Source organism: Vulpes vulpes, chromosome 2 (assembly GCF_048418805.1).
Source record: "Vulpes vulpes isolate BD-2025 chromosome 2, VulVul3, whole genome shotgun sequence".
NCBI classification, from domain to species: Eukaryota; Metazoa; Chordata; class Mammalia; order Carnivora; family Canidae; genus Vulpes; species Vulpes vulpes.
Window position 1 is genome coordinate 6,316,777 of NC_132781.1, and position 14,929 is coordinate 6,331,705.

The 14,929-nt window shown below is 50.8% G+C and overlaps 1 protein-coding gene across 4 annotated transcripts in view; it reads right to left on the reverse strand.

Moving 5' to 3' along the window:
- TMEM104 (transmembrane protein 104) overlaps positions 1-14,810 on the reverse strand; it is a 56,637-nt gene extending 41,827 nt beyond the window's left edge. For all 4 annotated transcript variants that reach the window (XM_072746674.1, XM_025999701.2, XM_025999703.2 and 1 more), the window contains exons 1-6: positions 14,705-14,810; positions 14,006-14,128; positions 6,452-6,573; positions 3,883-3,964; positions 3,085-3,181; positions 2,478-2,558 (exon numbers count right to left, since the gene is read on the reverse strand). In XM_072746674.1, the coding sequence (XP_072602775.1) occupies positions 2,478-2,558; positions 3,085-3,181; positions 3,883-3,964; positions 6,452-6,573; positions 14,006-14,050 (427 nt within the window). In that variant the 5' untranslated portion in view covers positions 14,051-14,128; positions 14,705-14,810. The remainder of the gene's footprint in view (positions 1-2,477; positions 2,559-3,084; positions 3,182-3,882; positions 3,965-6,451; positions 6,574-14,005; positions 14,129-14,704) is intronic.
- Between the last annotated feature and the right edge of the window lie 119 nt (positions 14,811-14,929).

Here is a 14,929-nt window from a genome sequence, read left to right on the forward strand (position 1 = left end):
CTTCCCCCTCCAGCGCGGCATGAACCAGGAGGGAACGTGGGCTCTAGACCCAGCGCCACGGATCTCACTTCCTGACCCGTGACGGAGGTAAGTCCCTGACCACCTCCCATCCTGCACAGCGAGAATTATTCCACCTGTGCTAAATTCCCTATGTGATTCCAGCTTTACAGACCAGGTGTAAAAGCTCTGAAAAAAGTATCCGGGCCCTACAACCTCGAGGTCACAGCCCCAGACAGCCAGTCTCAAACTGCCTTTCAGACCGACTGCTCATTTTTGATGTCATGGGTCTCAGGCTGCCAGCTTCTCCAAGAACAGAAAGAAAAATGAAGTGACAGTTCCCTTCTAATCCTGGTGGCTCAGAAGAGCCTCTAGGGTCCCCAAGGGGAAAACCAGGGACATGTTCCTCCTGGCCTATTTGAGGTTAGCTCTGCTCCTAGGAGTCTGGGGGAGAAAGACCAGGAACACAGTTCTTGCGAGGACCCCGGAGGCCTCAGGTAGTGTCCGTGTCCAAGCTCAGTCAGTGGCCCCTGGGGTCTGGCAGCTACTCGCACCCCAGGCCCCAGATTGTCTTTCTGCTCTGACACAAATGCTCTCTGCAGAGAGGTACTGTCCCCTCCCCACTCAACCTCTCCTCTTGCCTGTGAACTGCGGTGTCAGCTCTGTTTATAAACTGCCATTGGCCCTCCCTGATCAATAAATCTCATTACTAGACACAAAATGGGAGGACCGACGAGCTTCCTGAGAAGACGGCAATGACGAGGCCTGGCACTGCCAGTCACAGGAGTGAGCCTGGAGCCCGAAGGGTCTTGTCGTGGAGGGTGGCAGGTCCTTCCCAGGGGAAGAAAACTACCCCTGGATGAAGGACAGAGCAGTGGGTTTCGCCTGGGGGTGATTTTGCCTCACAACCCCCACGAGGGACCTTTGACAACGTCTGAAGACGTTTTGGTTGTCACGACTGGGAGGTGCTACTGGCATCTAGTGGGTGGGGGCCAAGGATGCTGCTTAATATCCCACAATGCACAGGTCAGGCCCCACGACAAAGAATGACCCAGCTCAAATGTCATCACTGCTGAGTGTGGCAAACTCGTAGCAGAGAAGGCGTCCCCTGAGTGGGAGGCTGCTCTTGTATGAGTGAGCTCCTTTTCTATTAGAGTGGGGGGGAACCAGAAGTCTGGTCTGTAAGGGAAGAAAAAAAATAAAACCATTGGTTCCCAGAATTGTTAAAGAAACTGGGGCGGACTGTAAAACATGCTGATCAGAAAGGAGGTTTCAAAGGTATATGTCCTCCCTCCAACATGCGGCTGCCAGGAGGAAATGTTCACACTCTTATCTTCATCTAACGAGATGGGGAGAGATAGAAACGGAACAGAGGAACAGAGTGGGTTGGACATGACCAGTCTGGTTTTCATGAATTCTGGAACCCTCTGTGAGGCTGGTAGGGAGGGCGGGACCCAAACCCTCCGGCAACCTTTGGCTGATGATCATCATGCTCTGGACTGTCAAATTGCAGCACCAGTGATAAACCGAATGCTTAATGTCCTGAAAAGCAGTCAAGAAGACTCTGGCTTCTCTGATCCCGCAGGCTCTGAGTTACTGCAGTCACATTTAAGACTAGAAAGAACCAGTAGAGAGGACGCCCCTGGAAACGGGCGGCTGTGACAAAGGGGCAGGAAATCTCCCAAAGAGAAAATTTTCACAAAGACAAGGGTTTATTGAGATGCGTCTGACTGTCCATGGAGGGGAAACCAGCAGGTCTGGGCACTAAAAAACTAAGCTCTTAAGCAGATCATCTTTCAAAAGAACAACATTTGCTGTGGAGATACATGGTGTTGTCACTGAACACCCGGCAACCTAGCCTCTGAGCTGGGTCAGGGGATCCTCTGAGCTGCAGGCAATCCCACCAAGGAGCAGGTCATGAATAGACACTGAGATTCCCAGACAGCAACCCTGTGCATGGACTCCTTGCGCCCTCTGCTGGCCACCAGGGTGGGGGGGGGCACACAGAAAATGAGGTAGACGCGTACACACACACACACACACACACACACACACACACACACACACAGAGGTATGTGCACAGTGTATCCATCACAGGTCTCTGCCCTGCGTTGTCCTAGACTGAGCAGTCCAGAAGAAAAGGAGACACGTCAGGAGCAATCAGGCAAGAGGCACAAAACTACCAGCTGGCTCCAGCTTCCTTCCTTGGAAAGCTGCTTAGGATTCCTGACCTCTACAAACAGTAAGAACCAAGTAGCTGCTTCTTTCTTCCTAGTGCTGATGATGAACGGGGAGGGATCAAGGAAGACAACACGAGCGGTTCAGTCCTCTCGGCAAGGTGGCTGCTCAAGTGCACTCGCAGGCCTGCTGACAGTCTGCTCATCTGTGTCTGCATTGCCGGCCCCATCCCTAGCGGTCAAGGTCTGTTGGAAAGCACCACCTCTCTTTGCCCTCACCCCACCTTGGGAAAGAGCTTATACCTTTATTGAAGAACATACAGGCCATCTGTCCCATTTCCACCCGGTCTGTGATTTCAAAAAGGTTCAGAGATCCACGTCTCTCTGTGGAGGTAATGGACAAGGAAGAGGAAGCGGTTTTCATTTTGGAAAAGCTCTCAGAGGGGGTGCTGAGCTCACAGAATTCTCCAGAATAAGGAAATCCTAGAGCACTTCAAATTCTTCTGAAAACTTCTACTGTTTCCTACCTGTAATACGTTTTAAAACAGTACAGGAAAGGATCCTAGGGTGCTCACTATGGATGGGCAGGGGGCGAGGGGTGGGTAGCTAGGACACCTGGCCCTGGCTCGCTCTGCTGGACCGGGGATGGGACCTGTCAGGCATCGTGCATGGTGGGACAGGAGGACATCCCACATTTATTGGAGCGTCCAGTGTGCCCTGGGCACTGAGGTGGGTAACCTGCCCAAGTTACAAACATTAGCAAGCGGGGGAGCCAGCAGGGTGAAGCCTGGGCCTGGGGCTTGTGCTCTGGCCAGAGGGTCTGTGCAGAGACTCCTGGTCCTCTTTACAAGGAAAGGGAACCCTATGGACCAGAAGGAGATGCTGGCCAGCTCAGAACCCCAAGACTTACGCACTGACAGGATGGGCCGTTTCTCTGCCCGCTCATAGTTGTCCTGGACAAGGACATCACTGTCAGAGGCTGTGGAGGAGTCGTCATCTTCTTCCTCCTAGGAGGGGTGGGGTGGGGGAAGGGGAGCAAACAAGAAAGAACAAATGCTACAGAAAACCCACGGAAAACTGAAGAACCCCATTTCTTCTGTTACTTCTTTCCAGAATGTGTCTGATCAGGGGCACCTCTCAGCACCACTGTGGTCCCACATTAGGTGCAGACACTGGGATGTCAGATCTGAAGCTGTACTACAGGTCCTGGGAACGGAGGCTCAGAATGACAGGTGAGCTCAAAGTAGGGGGTTCAAGGGACCCATCATGACATGATGTTAAGACAGCAGAGGCCTGGGGCACCTGAGTGGCTCAGGTGGTTAAACGTCTGCCTTCAGCTCAGGTCATGTGGGATCGAGTTCCACATCAGGCTCCTTGTTCAGTGGGGAGTCTGCTTCTCCCTCTCCCTCTGTCCTTCCCCTCACTCGTGAGGGCATGCTCTCTCTCTTAAATAAATAAATTTTAAAAATCTTTTTTTTTTTTTTAAAGAGAGCAGAGGCAAAAAAAAAAAAAAAAAAAAGAGCAGAGGCTGCACCTGTTCGCTAAGCTTATGTGGCCGTCAAACCCGAGCTCTAGGACAAAGGCACAGAGTAGTGCTATGGACACAAGCCTACCATACATGGGGAAGGAAAGAACCAGCCCCTGAGGGCTGCCTCACGGCATAGGACTGGACACAGGCACTGCCCGGAGACAAGGGCGACACACACACCTGGTGGTTTTCCATCCTCTTCCAGTGGAGCTGAGCATTGGCTGCTGCCATGGCCTCTACCACGAAGGTAGTTGTCACAAAGCTGCAGGAAGGCCACAAGGTAATTGCCAAAGGCAGTAGGAGGTTAGAAGTGGTACAATGAAAAAGGAAAACCCACTTTAGGACCTGACCGAACCAGCAAGCCCAAAGCATTCTTTTTTTTTTTTTTTTTTTTTGCATTCTCTCTTCTGAGAACTGTTCCCTAGGAACTTTCGAGTTGCATCTGACTTGATAAAATGTATGTGTGTAGGTGCATGCTTGCCTTGATTGCCCTGTCTATGTTTAGGATGCGATTTGATGCACAGGAGAGGGGTGTGCAATAAGCTGCCGGTAGCATGGGGTAGAGCATAAGCCCTGGGGAAGAGGGGATGTGGGGCGATATGACAGCGAACACTGAGAAGGGTCCGCTGGGGGCAGGGTGCAGAGGAGGTGAATTCACAAGGGACCTTCTGAAAGCTTCAGGGAAGAGCAGTGGCAGCTCTCACCTCTCCTTGACGGGACACAGTAAGTGGTCAGCTCCCAATTACACACGCTAATGGACAGAGTGCCAGCGTGGATAATTGTAAAGGGTGTTTGGCTCCAGAATGTGTTTGCATGTTTCCTTCCTTCCTTTTTCGGAAGGACCTTCACTTTCCCAATAATCTAGGTGATGTAAAAATAAGCTTGCGTTTTTATGCCTCAAATCAAAAGGGACACTGGGAGGTGGCAGCAGACGTCTGCTGAGGAGTCAGACTAGAGTGAAAAGCCATCTTGGCTCTTCCTCTTAGCAAAGCTGGAGAGGCCCAGACTTCAGCTGGAGCACAGGGGGAGCATCTGTCAGCAGAGCTGTGGGGAAGGCCACATCCCCCCTGCTGAGCGCTGGACAGCACAGTCACCTACCTCCTCCCCAAGGCTTCACCCCAGCCCTCCTCAAGGGCCCTCACCCACCACAGGCTGCTGTCTCAGCCCTTCGGGGAAGGTGTTCAACCCCCACCCACTCCCTCTTGGTGGGTGGAGGGCAGCTGGCTCCGAGGCTCCCATTCCGGTGCCTCAGCACCTCCTGGAAAGGTTTCTCGTTATCTTGCTTAAGTGACCATTTTAAGGACTTTAGATTTTCCCTTCTTTTTGCAAGTAAAACCAGAATCAATCTTAGTTAAGGCATGAAGAGGCTTCTCATGGCTGCACAAGGGCCAACGCATCGATCATGTTCAAATATAAATGGGCTGAGCAGGGAGGGGACATGGCAGTCCCTACCTGGGGGCCCCCAATAATCACTTCCCATTCAGACGGCTGCCCATGCTGAAGGTCCTTTAAAGGGGACAGCAGAGTCAGGGGAGGACAAGGACTTCTAGGGCTCTTGGCTGCCAGGACTCGCAGTATGCAATGAGCGAACGGTACCCCAAGGATGGCCACAAAACCCCCAAAAGAAAGTGGGTGAAGGAACAGAGAAATGTTTTCCTATTCCATTCAGCCTCTCTGAGGTCCTCACTGGCTTCAACTGTAGCCCATGTCATCCTTCCAAGGGCACCCACTCCTCCCTCCTTCCCATCTGCCAAACCGCCACCCTCCGTGACCACTGACTACCTGCCGAAAGCTGCCATCGCCCCCACCTTCCCTGTGCCTCACCCTGCGAGGCTTTGTCGGTTTTTTTCCACATTACTCATCACCTTCCAACCTACCCTACAATTCTCTTATCACCTTCACTCTTTATGTCTCCCCACTGAGAGAGAAGTCTTGAGGGCAGTGATCTTTGTTCTGTTCACCCAAAAAAAGTGCCCGGTGTCATCTCTCCCGTGGAAGGGACCCCTGGGAGGTGTTTCCAAGTGCTCCCTTACCTTTTTTGGGCAGCTGTGGATTCCTACCTGGAAATGCATAGTCCTAAATCCCTTATGAGCCTGGGGTACTGGCTGAATGACTCCCCACCTGCTCGCAGAATCCCTGAGAAGAGCCTCAGGTACGATCTCCCCTCTGTGAAGCACCAGCTTCACAGTGGTGAATCCCACCCCCATGGCTCAAGGACAGGAGCCCCTGAAAATGTGGGCAGTGGCCATCGTTTGCTGCCAGGCACCAGGTGAGGTGAACACTTTATTAGGTGCGTACCTGTGTGTTCGTCACTTTGTGAACTACCTTAAGCAAATTCTAAATTCCAAACTGACTTCTTATCACTGCAGATGTTTGTCCAGTTCTTTTTCTGTGACTAGGTGGTGTTTTCTCAGAGAAAAACAGTACCATGTATCAGTATATAAGAGAGTAAATCAAGCAGCCGGGGAAGCAATGTGAGTACCACATGAAACATTCCAAAGCCTGATCAGATGTCTTGATTCTTAACTGATCAGGCTGTATGACTGGTCTGTTAGCATGAGACCTGGAGACCTTTGTGCCTCCTTTCCTGTTGCTGGGCCACCCTGGCTAGGATTCACCGTGGACATCTTCCTGTCACCTCCACCCTCCGCCACTCCCCTGCCCTAGCACCATTCCTCATGTTAATGAAAAGAGGTCAGGGCTCCCCAGGCAGGCTCCTTCCGGCCACCCCCATGTGCCAGCCTCTTACCTCATGAAGCCCAGGAACACCAGCAGGACCAAGCTGACGAGCCACCCCGCGGTGGCAAAAGCCTTGGGCATGGTGAGCGCACCTGTGCCCACGATGAGGTTAAACATGTACACCAGCCCCACCTGGAAGTGACAGAAGTGACATTCAAGCCCCGAAATTAATTAACCTCTCCTTCCAGTGGCTCCCAAAGAGGACCCTGGGCAACAGCCACACTGGAGGCAGAGAGGCCAGCCTTGAGCTAGGGAAGCAGGTCAGAAGGGAGAATGTGGCAGAGGTTTGAAGGAGGCGCGCTCTGCAACCAGCTGCCAGGGAAGCAGATGCCAACACTTGGAAGGCTCAAGGCCCACGTTCTATGGGTCTTTCCAAGATGTCTCTACTGATCGGGTTCCTCCTCCGCTTCTGCGGTCACCATCCTACCACCTTGTCATTTCCTTATATTTAGAGCTGCACTTCAGATGTTAGCTCCCTGCTCAACCAGGCTGTAGGCTTCCCGAGGACAGAGCACCATGTCCGGGGACCAGGCACAAGGATGAACCTAGGGCTGACCTAAAAAAGACCTGGACTCTTCCAAGACTTCTGAGCATGTGATCCAACCCTGCTCCCCACCCATTCTTGCCATTGTCTTTGGGATGCTGCCATTCAGGCTGCTTCCTTCTCCCCTCTGTCCTCCCCACACTAACTTCAAGGATGTTTATGAAACTTGAGATGCAATTTACGTACCATAAAATTCACTCTTAAGATATTTACAAATGACATATCCAGTAAAAGTATCCAAGATATATAAAGAACTTACACAACTCAACAGCCAAAAAAAAAAAAAAGCAATCCACTAAGAAATGGACATAAGTCATGAATAGACATTTCTCCAAAGACATATAGATGACCACCAGACATGAGATGCTCAACATCACTCATCATTAGGGAAATGCAAATCAAAACCACAATGAGCTGTCAGCTCACACCTGTCATAATGGCTAAACTCAACAACACAGGAAATGACAGGTGTTGGCAAGAATGTGGAGAAAGGGGAGCCCTTGTGCACAGTTGGTGGAGATGCAAAGTGGTGCAGCCACTGCGAAAAACAGTACAGAGGTGCCTCAAAAAGTTAAAAAAAGAACTACCCTATGATCCAGTAATCACACTGCTGGGTATTTAACCCCCCAAATACAAAAACACTAATTCAAAGGCATACATGCACCCCTATGTTTATAGCACCATTATCTACAACACCAATTATGGAAGCAGCCCAAACATCCATTGCGTGATGAATGGATAAAGAAGAGGTGATATGTACGTACAACGAAATAGTACTCAGCCATAAAAAAAATGAAATCTTGCTATTTGCAACAATGTGGATGGAACTAGAGAGTATAATGCTAAGCAACAGAAGTCAGGGAAAGACAAATACCCTGTGATTTCACTCGTGTGGAATTTAAGAAACAAATGAGCAAAGGCAAAAAAAAGAGAGAGAGAAAGACCAAACGCAAGAGACTCTTGGCTATAGAGAACCCACTGCTGGTCACTAGAGGAGCAGTGGGTAGGAGGCTGGATGAGACAGGTGAAGGGGATGAAGAGCATGCTGGTCATGATGAGCGCCGAGTGACGTACAGAATCGCCAAGTCACTACGCTGTACACTGAAACTAATTCAGCACTGTATGTTAACTACGCCGGAATTAAAAACTTAATAAAAAAATTTACCCCTTTGAAGGACACAGTTTGGTGGCTTCAGGCACAGTCATAGGGCTGTGCAACCACCACCACCATCTGATTCCATTTCATCACCCCAGAGAGCAAGCAGGTACCCCCAGGAGCAGCACCGCTTGGCCCCTGACAACCAGCCTCTGAGTAGAATTGCTGGGTCACTGAGAATGAGGTTGCAAACTCACGTTCTCGCCAACCTGACTTTGGCTATTAACTATCATTTTCCTTTTTTGAGGTCTCAACCAGGAAAGTCCTTTCTTCTGCAGCCCTTCCCATTCCTGCTGACAGCTGCGGTCGCTCCACCCACCCGATCCAGGCCACTGTCTCCCCATCATTTACCACAGGCTAGCTTGCTGAGCACAGTCCACCCAGGCCTCACGCGGCCTCCCCTGTGCTGCCCCTCCCGACCCCAGCCTTGGATGGACTAAGCGCCTGCTTCCTCTGCTCCCTATACAACAAGCCTGCTAAAAGTTCCACGGTATTTTCTTTGTCTCCCTTCCTTCCTTCCAGTTATAATTATTGGTTCCACAGCAAAAAGCAGTTCCTTCACCTGTGCTCTGAGAGCATCACACCGGTTTTATTCCACCATGGACTTCTTGGCGTTTCCCACAGGAAACCATCGAACCTCACTCTTGGCGCCCCAGCCCCCACCCTTCTCAGCTGAAGGCTGCGTCCTCTGTTCTGGAGGTGCCCAAGGCCATGTGACATGCCCTCCCCAAGCCACACTCCCTCCAAGCTCAAAAATCAGTGTCTGCATCCTCCCAACCCCCTCCCTGCCTGTGGGGAATGTGTGTCTTTCCCCCTGGGGGACGCTAAGCCCTGCACCCAACCTTCTGGGCTCAGTCCTTTCAGGAATCTTCCTTCCACCAGCTCTTCCCCCCTGCCTACACAGGTCCTCGGCAACTTTGAAACACAATTCTCTTACTTCTCTTAACCAAACTCAGTGAAGCAGCTACCTATTTCCTCTGCCTTCGCTTCCAAGTTTCTGTACTTTGTGGTTTCCATCCCTAGAGCTTTTTTGAAACTACATTCTTCAAAATCACCAATTACCTCCTTCCTATTTGCCTAACCCAACGGCTTTCTTAGTCTCTATTCCTTCTTACGCTCTGATGTAAGTGGTCTCTTTTCCTACTTGCTTTTCCCTCAGCAACTTCACTCAGTCCTGCAGCTTTAACTACCACAGCCAGACAGGGAAGGATGGACCTTTCTCCGCATCAGCCTTCCTGCAGACCTCAACTCCACTGTCTGCCGGTCACCCCCCCTCCCTCCTCCCTTCTGTGTACCCCAGCTCCAGCCATTCTACTTCTGAAGTCTTTTGTGGCTACCTCTGGTCCTATTCCCCTTTACCACCTAATTGCTTCCAGCCTGGACTGTGACAGCCACTTCCTAACTGGGCTTCCTGTGACACAGGCTTAGTTTGCTTTACCACCTATTCCTGTTAAAAACAACAATGAAGGGAGCCTGAGTGGCTTGGTGGTTGAGCGCCTGCCTTTGGCTCAGGGCATGATCCCAGAGTCCCGGGATGGAGTTCCACACCGGGCTCCCTGCATGGAGCCTGCTTCTCCCTCTGCCTGTGTCTCTGCCTCTGTCTCTCTCATGAATAAATGAAATCTTTAAAAATAAATAAATAAATAAATAAATAAATAAATACAACACAAACAATTCATCTCTGGGAATACCTACCCATCTCTCATTTATACTTCCCTATTCTTACAAATATGTTCTCTTCTATATTTTAAAATTTTTCCTAAAATAACCATGTACTGAATTAAAATTTGTTTTATATAAATTCAATTTGCCAACATACAGTATAACACCCAGTGCTCATCTTATGTGCCATCCTTTATGTCCATCACCCCGTTACCCCATTCCCCCACTCTCCTCCCCTTCTGCAACCCTATGTTTGTTTCCCAGAGTTAGGAGTCTCTCATGGCTTGTCTTCCTAATTCATGTACTGAATTTTTTTTTTTTTTTTGAATTTTCTTTTTATCAGAAACCTACAAATTGGGGCCCATTTTCCTAACGTCACTCAGAAGTTTTTTTTTTTTTTTTTAACTGAAATGTGGGGAGAGGGAGCTGGGCAGTGGTTAGGGAGAGACAAGCTTCCAGGCAGGTGTTGACTGTACATCTGAGTGAAGGACAGGAAGGCACCCTGTGGACAGAAAAGAGCTCTACCCACAGTCCATTTACATTTGGCATAGGGCACCACCCCCCCATGCCTCCTGGCCAGCCCCTCAAATCCCACCCAGCACTCAAATGCATTCAAATGTTACTTCCACCACAAAGCCCTCCCAGTCGTGCACTTTTGAACCCCCAGGGCAAGAATACTTCTTATGTCCTAGTTTGGGTTTTCAATGTTGTCTTTTCCCCATTGTTAAATGTGAGGCTCACTGTGGCCTCTGTGTCACTTCTCAGGGTGCCTGCCACACAGTCTCCAGCTAGGAATCCTCAGCTGAGCTGACTGGACCTGGCTAGGTCCTCTGACGTAGGTCTCACAGTCTTTGTCCTGTTTTAAACATCACAGTCTCTGTTTGATCCCACAGACAGATCTCAGAAGGATTAAAACAAGTTTGAACCGTGTTCCTACAGCTCCCTGCAGCTCTGTTCTCTATATGCTGCTTTTCTGAGCAGTAACATTTAAGAAGGGTGGACCCTTTTTCTTTATGGAAAATGGCCCCGGTGAAGGTTCGATGGAAGTAGAGAAAGTGCTAGTTCTTAGCCAAAAGTTTTACAAGGAAATGAAACAGTACAAGAGGCATTTGTGAATTTGGTGATACCTAAAGGTCATGAGATATAAAGGTCAAGGGTCTGCTGTAGCGCAGGGACTTTCAGCCTGAGCACTGTTGACATTTGGGGCCGATTCTTCTTTATTGTGGGTTGTCCTGTGGACTGCAGGATGTTTAGCAACATCCTGGCCTCTACCGACGAGGCTCCAGTAGCCCCCAACCTTGCACCTGTGGACCTGTGTTGTGATGATCACAAATGTCCCCAGGCACTGGCAGGTGTCCTGGGATGGCGTGTGTGTGGGTAAGATGGGCAAGACTGCCACCGCTGAGAACCACTGCCGATAAACACAATAAAATAAACACACTCCCAATGGAAACTTCAAATAAATCTCGGTGAAAAAGATCCTTGAAGAACTTTACAAGAAGCTAACTAGGGACAGACTGTTAGCAGTTGGAAGCAGAAATGAGTAATCACATTTGTCTTATGCTGTCTCTATTTTTTAGCTTCAAAGCAAGAACTCTGGGCATCCTGTAGAATAATATGAAACTTCTTCACCTCCCTGGCGAGAGTTAAAGCCTCTCAACCTTCAGTAAAGGTGCCAGTGAGGCCCAATTACAAGGACTATGGAGCAGGAAGCAAATCTGAGCTGAGCCATGGGCCAGGTCAAAGGCAGTTGTGGGAGGAGGAGGAAGGAGACATTCTCTTCTGCTCCTGGCCTGACAGTTGTGGTGGGATAGCCTCCTGGAAGGTGTCGCCGAAAGCAGAAGCAAGCCCTGCTACAGGCTAAACAGTCTCTTCCCGTTCTCCATCATTCCTTGGGATGGAGTACTGGCTCCCTTACAACCTGGGAAGTTGAGCGCAGTGTTCCTGCTCTCTTATCTCCCACCCAGCAGCCTCACCCACAGATGTGCATGAGGCAGTAGTCATGGCGGTTTTTGTCCACTTCCCCAGGGACAGCTGTTAAAGGAAACAGAAGCCAGTAGAGATGCGGAAGCAATGACTAGAATTTAAGGCTGTGAAACGAGTAACCTTTCCTTCGAAAGCAACGCAGTGGTCTTTGGCAAAACTGGCTGGCAGGGCCCTCAGCGGCTGGGCCTTGTGTGGGTGGTGGTCTGCTTCATCCTCTATTTGGATCACATAGTCCCTGTAGCCCTGAGCCACTCGTGGTCCCCGTACACAGGAAACCAGACACGCCCGTTCCGAGATCACTTCTGGGCAAAAGTGCTGGCTGGAACCAGGTTCTGAATCCAGCATTATCCTTGAGAGGGCCTGTCACATGAGTCCCCTGTGAGGCTAGTCTGTCCACTACACATATTTTATGCAGAATAATGCAAGCTAAGGCAAACACCCCTGACACCCACAAAGGGGAAAAGAACTGGCAACAGAGCAAACACAGAGGCAGGGAGAGGCTCTGTGTTGGGAATACCCCAGGTTATGGGCTGATGCACCTTCATGAACCAAACAGGTTTCCCAAGACATAGAGAGCAGGTCTTGCCTGTACTGGGCCGGGCAGGGGATTCAAAGCAGCGTCTACGGTGAAGCAGTTCCACTGCTTTTCTGGGCTCGGCGGATGGTGAACCTATGCCCTTTGCCAGGTCTCACAAGGGATCAAGAACCACTCTCTCTGGATGGCAGAGTTAGCGAAAACTCAGGAAGAAAGCACGGTGTCTTCTCAAACCCTAACTGGTAACTTCCCACTAATGCCAGCTCACCTTCAACATCACCCATCTCTTCTCTCCACCTCTCTCCACTGGTAAGATAAGAGAATACAAGTTGTTAATGGCAAATACCCAGAGTATGCCCTTAAACACAGGCCTCAAACAAAACCAAACACACAGGAAAGTTGGGGGGTGGGGAGCAGAACCCACTGAGGCTTTTCGGCCTCACTGCCTGAATTCCTGTGGGTACACGCTGACACGTGAAATGATGATGTGAATAACTGGAAACACAAGAAAAGTGAGCCTATCAAAGTTTTTTTCTTTCCTAAAACTCAGTTACAGAAATAACTCATTTTCTCATCTCTAAATGTATAGATGCTCTGAGAAGCAGCAGGAAGCTTGGCAACTTTTATGGACAGTGGGAACATTTCACTGCTGATACCAAGAAGAGACTGTGAGCCGTTACACAATTCCTCAGATGAGAACAACACTATTAGACTCGGTCCAAAGTTCAAGAAAGACTACCCCCCGATAAATTATGGAGAGAAAGGAGGCTCCTTTAGTGCTACACACAAAAGGCACAGACCCAGTAGGAAGACCCTGGTGTGAGAAAGGCTTTTTGCCAGCTATTTTCTGAGACACTTTCATATCTATCACACCACAGCCCTAGAGTCTGTGAAGCAAAGCCGGGATCCTCAGGCTAGGAAATAAGTGGAAAGCGGGGCAGCTGCTTAAAGTTAGGTAAGTTCTAGAAAGAGGACTTTTGTTACTTAAGGCAGTGCCGCTTTTCCTTGGAATACTTAGTAGCACCATGAGTCAATCATTTGATTATTCCAATCCTCCAGCTAGGTATCCAGGCAAGAGGACTCTGTGATGTAACCAGGACCAATCTTTCATGACTCAAAGATAAACTGAATGCACCTGTGGGAGGTGGGGGTGTGTGTGATGCAGACCCAATACAGTAAGAAATCAATCCTTCTAATTGTTCTAATTACAGACTCCTGCAAACTGCACTTGGAAGTCTCTGCATGCTTTCTCTGCCTCTTACACCATCCAAGACTATAAAAGTTGTGCAACTTACAATTCAGCGGGCAACCAAAGCGCTTTCAAACTGCTGAGATGAGCAAACCCAGAGTCAACAGCTGTCAATCATCATCCCCGGACAGCAGCTCGGTTTGCAAGTGCTAGTGGCCAGGACACTGAGATCGCAAGGAATTCTCAAGTCAGCTTTGTTTCCTTGCCCACTCTCTGACCAGCATCGAACACGTGCACAAACTCTCATCACATGCTCTGGGCCGGGGCGGCAGCAATATGCCTGCTGCTGAATGGAGTTCCCCAGCCTGGCTTTCGCCAGGGTCTACAAGCAGGTGTCCTCACTAGGCTCGTACAGTCCAGGAAGCATTGTGCTTCTCTAGGAGCCCGCAGCAACGATGTGGGTAAAACAGGTTCTAAAAAAGTAAAACTCACATAAGGAGAATAGAGCTCTCCGGTCTCTGTGATTTCACCCGCCATTTCCAAAAGTGAGGAAGGGTCAGTGGGCCGAGATTCCTTAGGTTTCTTCCTTGCTTGGGCGGCGGCTGCTGCGGCTCCCTAAAGGGGAAAGAGCAGACTTCACCTTTCTGATAGAGGTCGCTGGCATCTGGGGGACAGTTCTGGAGAACACCCCTCGGGGGCCCTGTACTTTGACTACAGACACAGCCTCAGTATCCACCAGGAGGATACTGAAAGAGTGACACCTGCGTGCTTTCCTCTAACTTTTTCCTACGAAGGTATTCAAGGCCGTTCAGACTCCAAGTGACAGAGGGAGCCCCACAAGCCACTAAGTCTCCCTCACCACAAGCGCCCCCCTTTGCACACTGTGCACACTTAATGCCAGCCAGGAACGGCGAGCTCACTACCACACAGGGCACTCGAGATCAAGGCAACAAACTGGGGGCTTGCCCAGGTCGCTGCCCACCCCCACCCAACTGCAGGTCCCCAAACCTCTCCTTTGTAACGGGGCCTCCATTCCCCGCCCCCCCCCAACCTGTTTTCTGCCCTGCTTCGGGCTCCCCAGCCCCAAGCCTCCCCCTCGTCTCAAGGGCCTCCCCCCGACTTCTTCCTCCGTCCTGGAGCAGCCCCGAGCCTGGCGCCGCCCCGGCCCGTCCCCCCAGCCCGGCCGGACACCTGCACCCCGGCTCGCTCCGGGCCGCCGCGGCCGCCGCCTCCGACCCCTCCGCCGCCGCCGGCGCCAGCTGTCCCGCACCAGCGCCCGCAGCGCGCATGCGCCCGCGCCCGGCGGCCACTTTGGCCGTGCGCGCCCCGGGCGGGGCGCAGCGCGCTGATTGGACGCCTCGAGGAGGCGGGACCGGGATTGGGCCCCGGCGGCCGCCGTCTGCGGGGCGGAAGCGG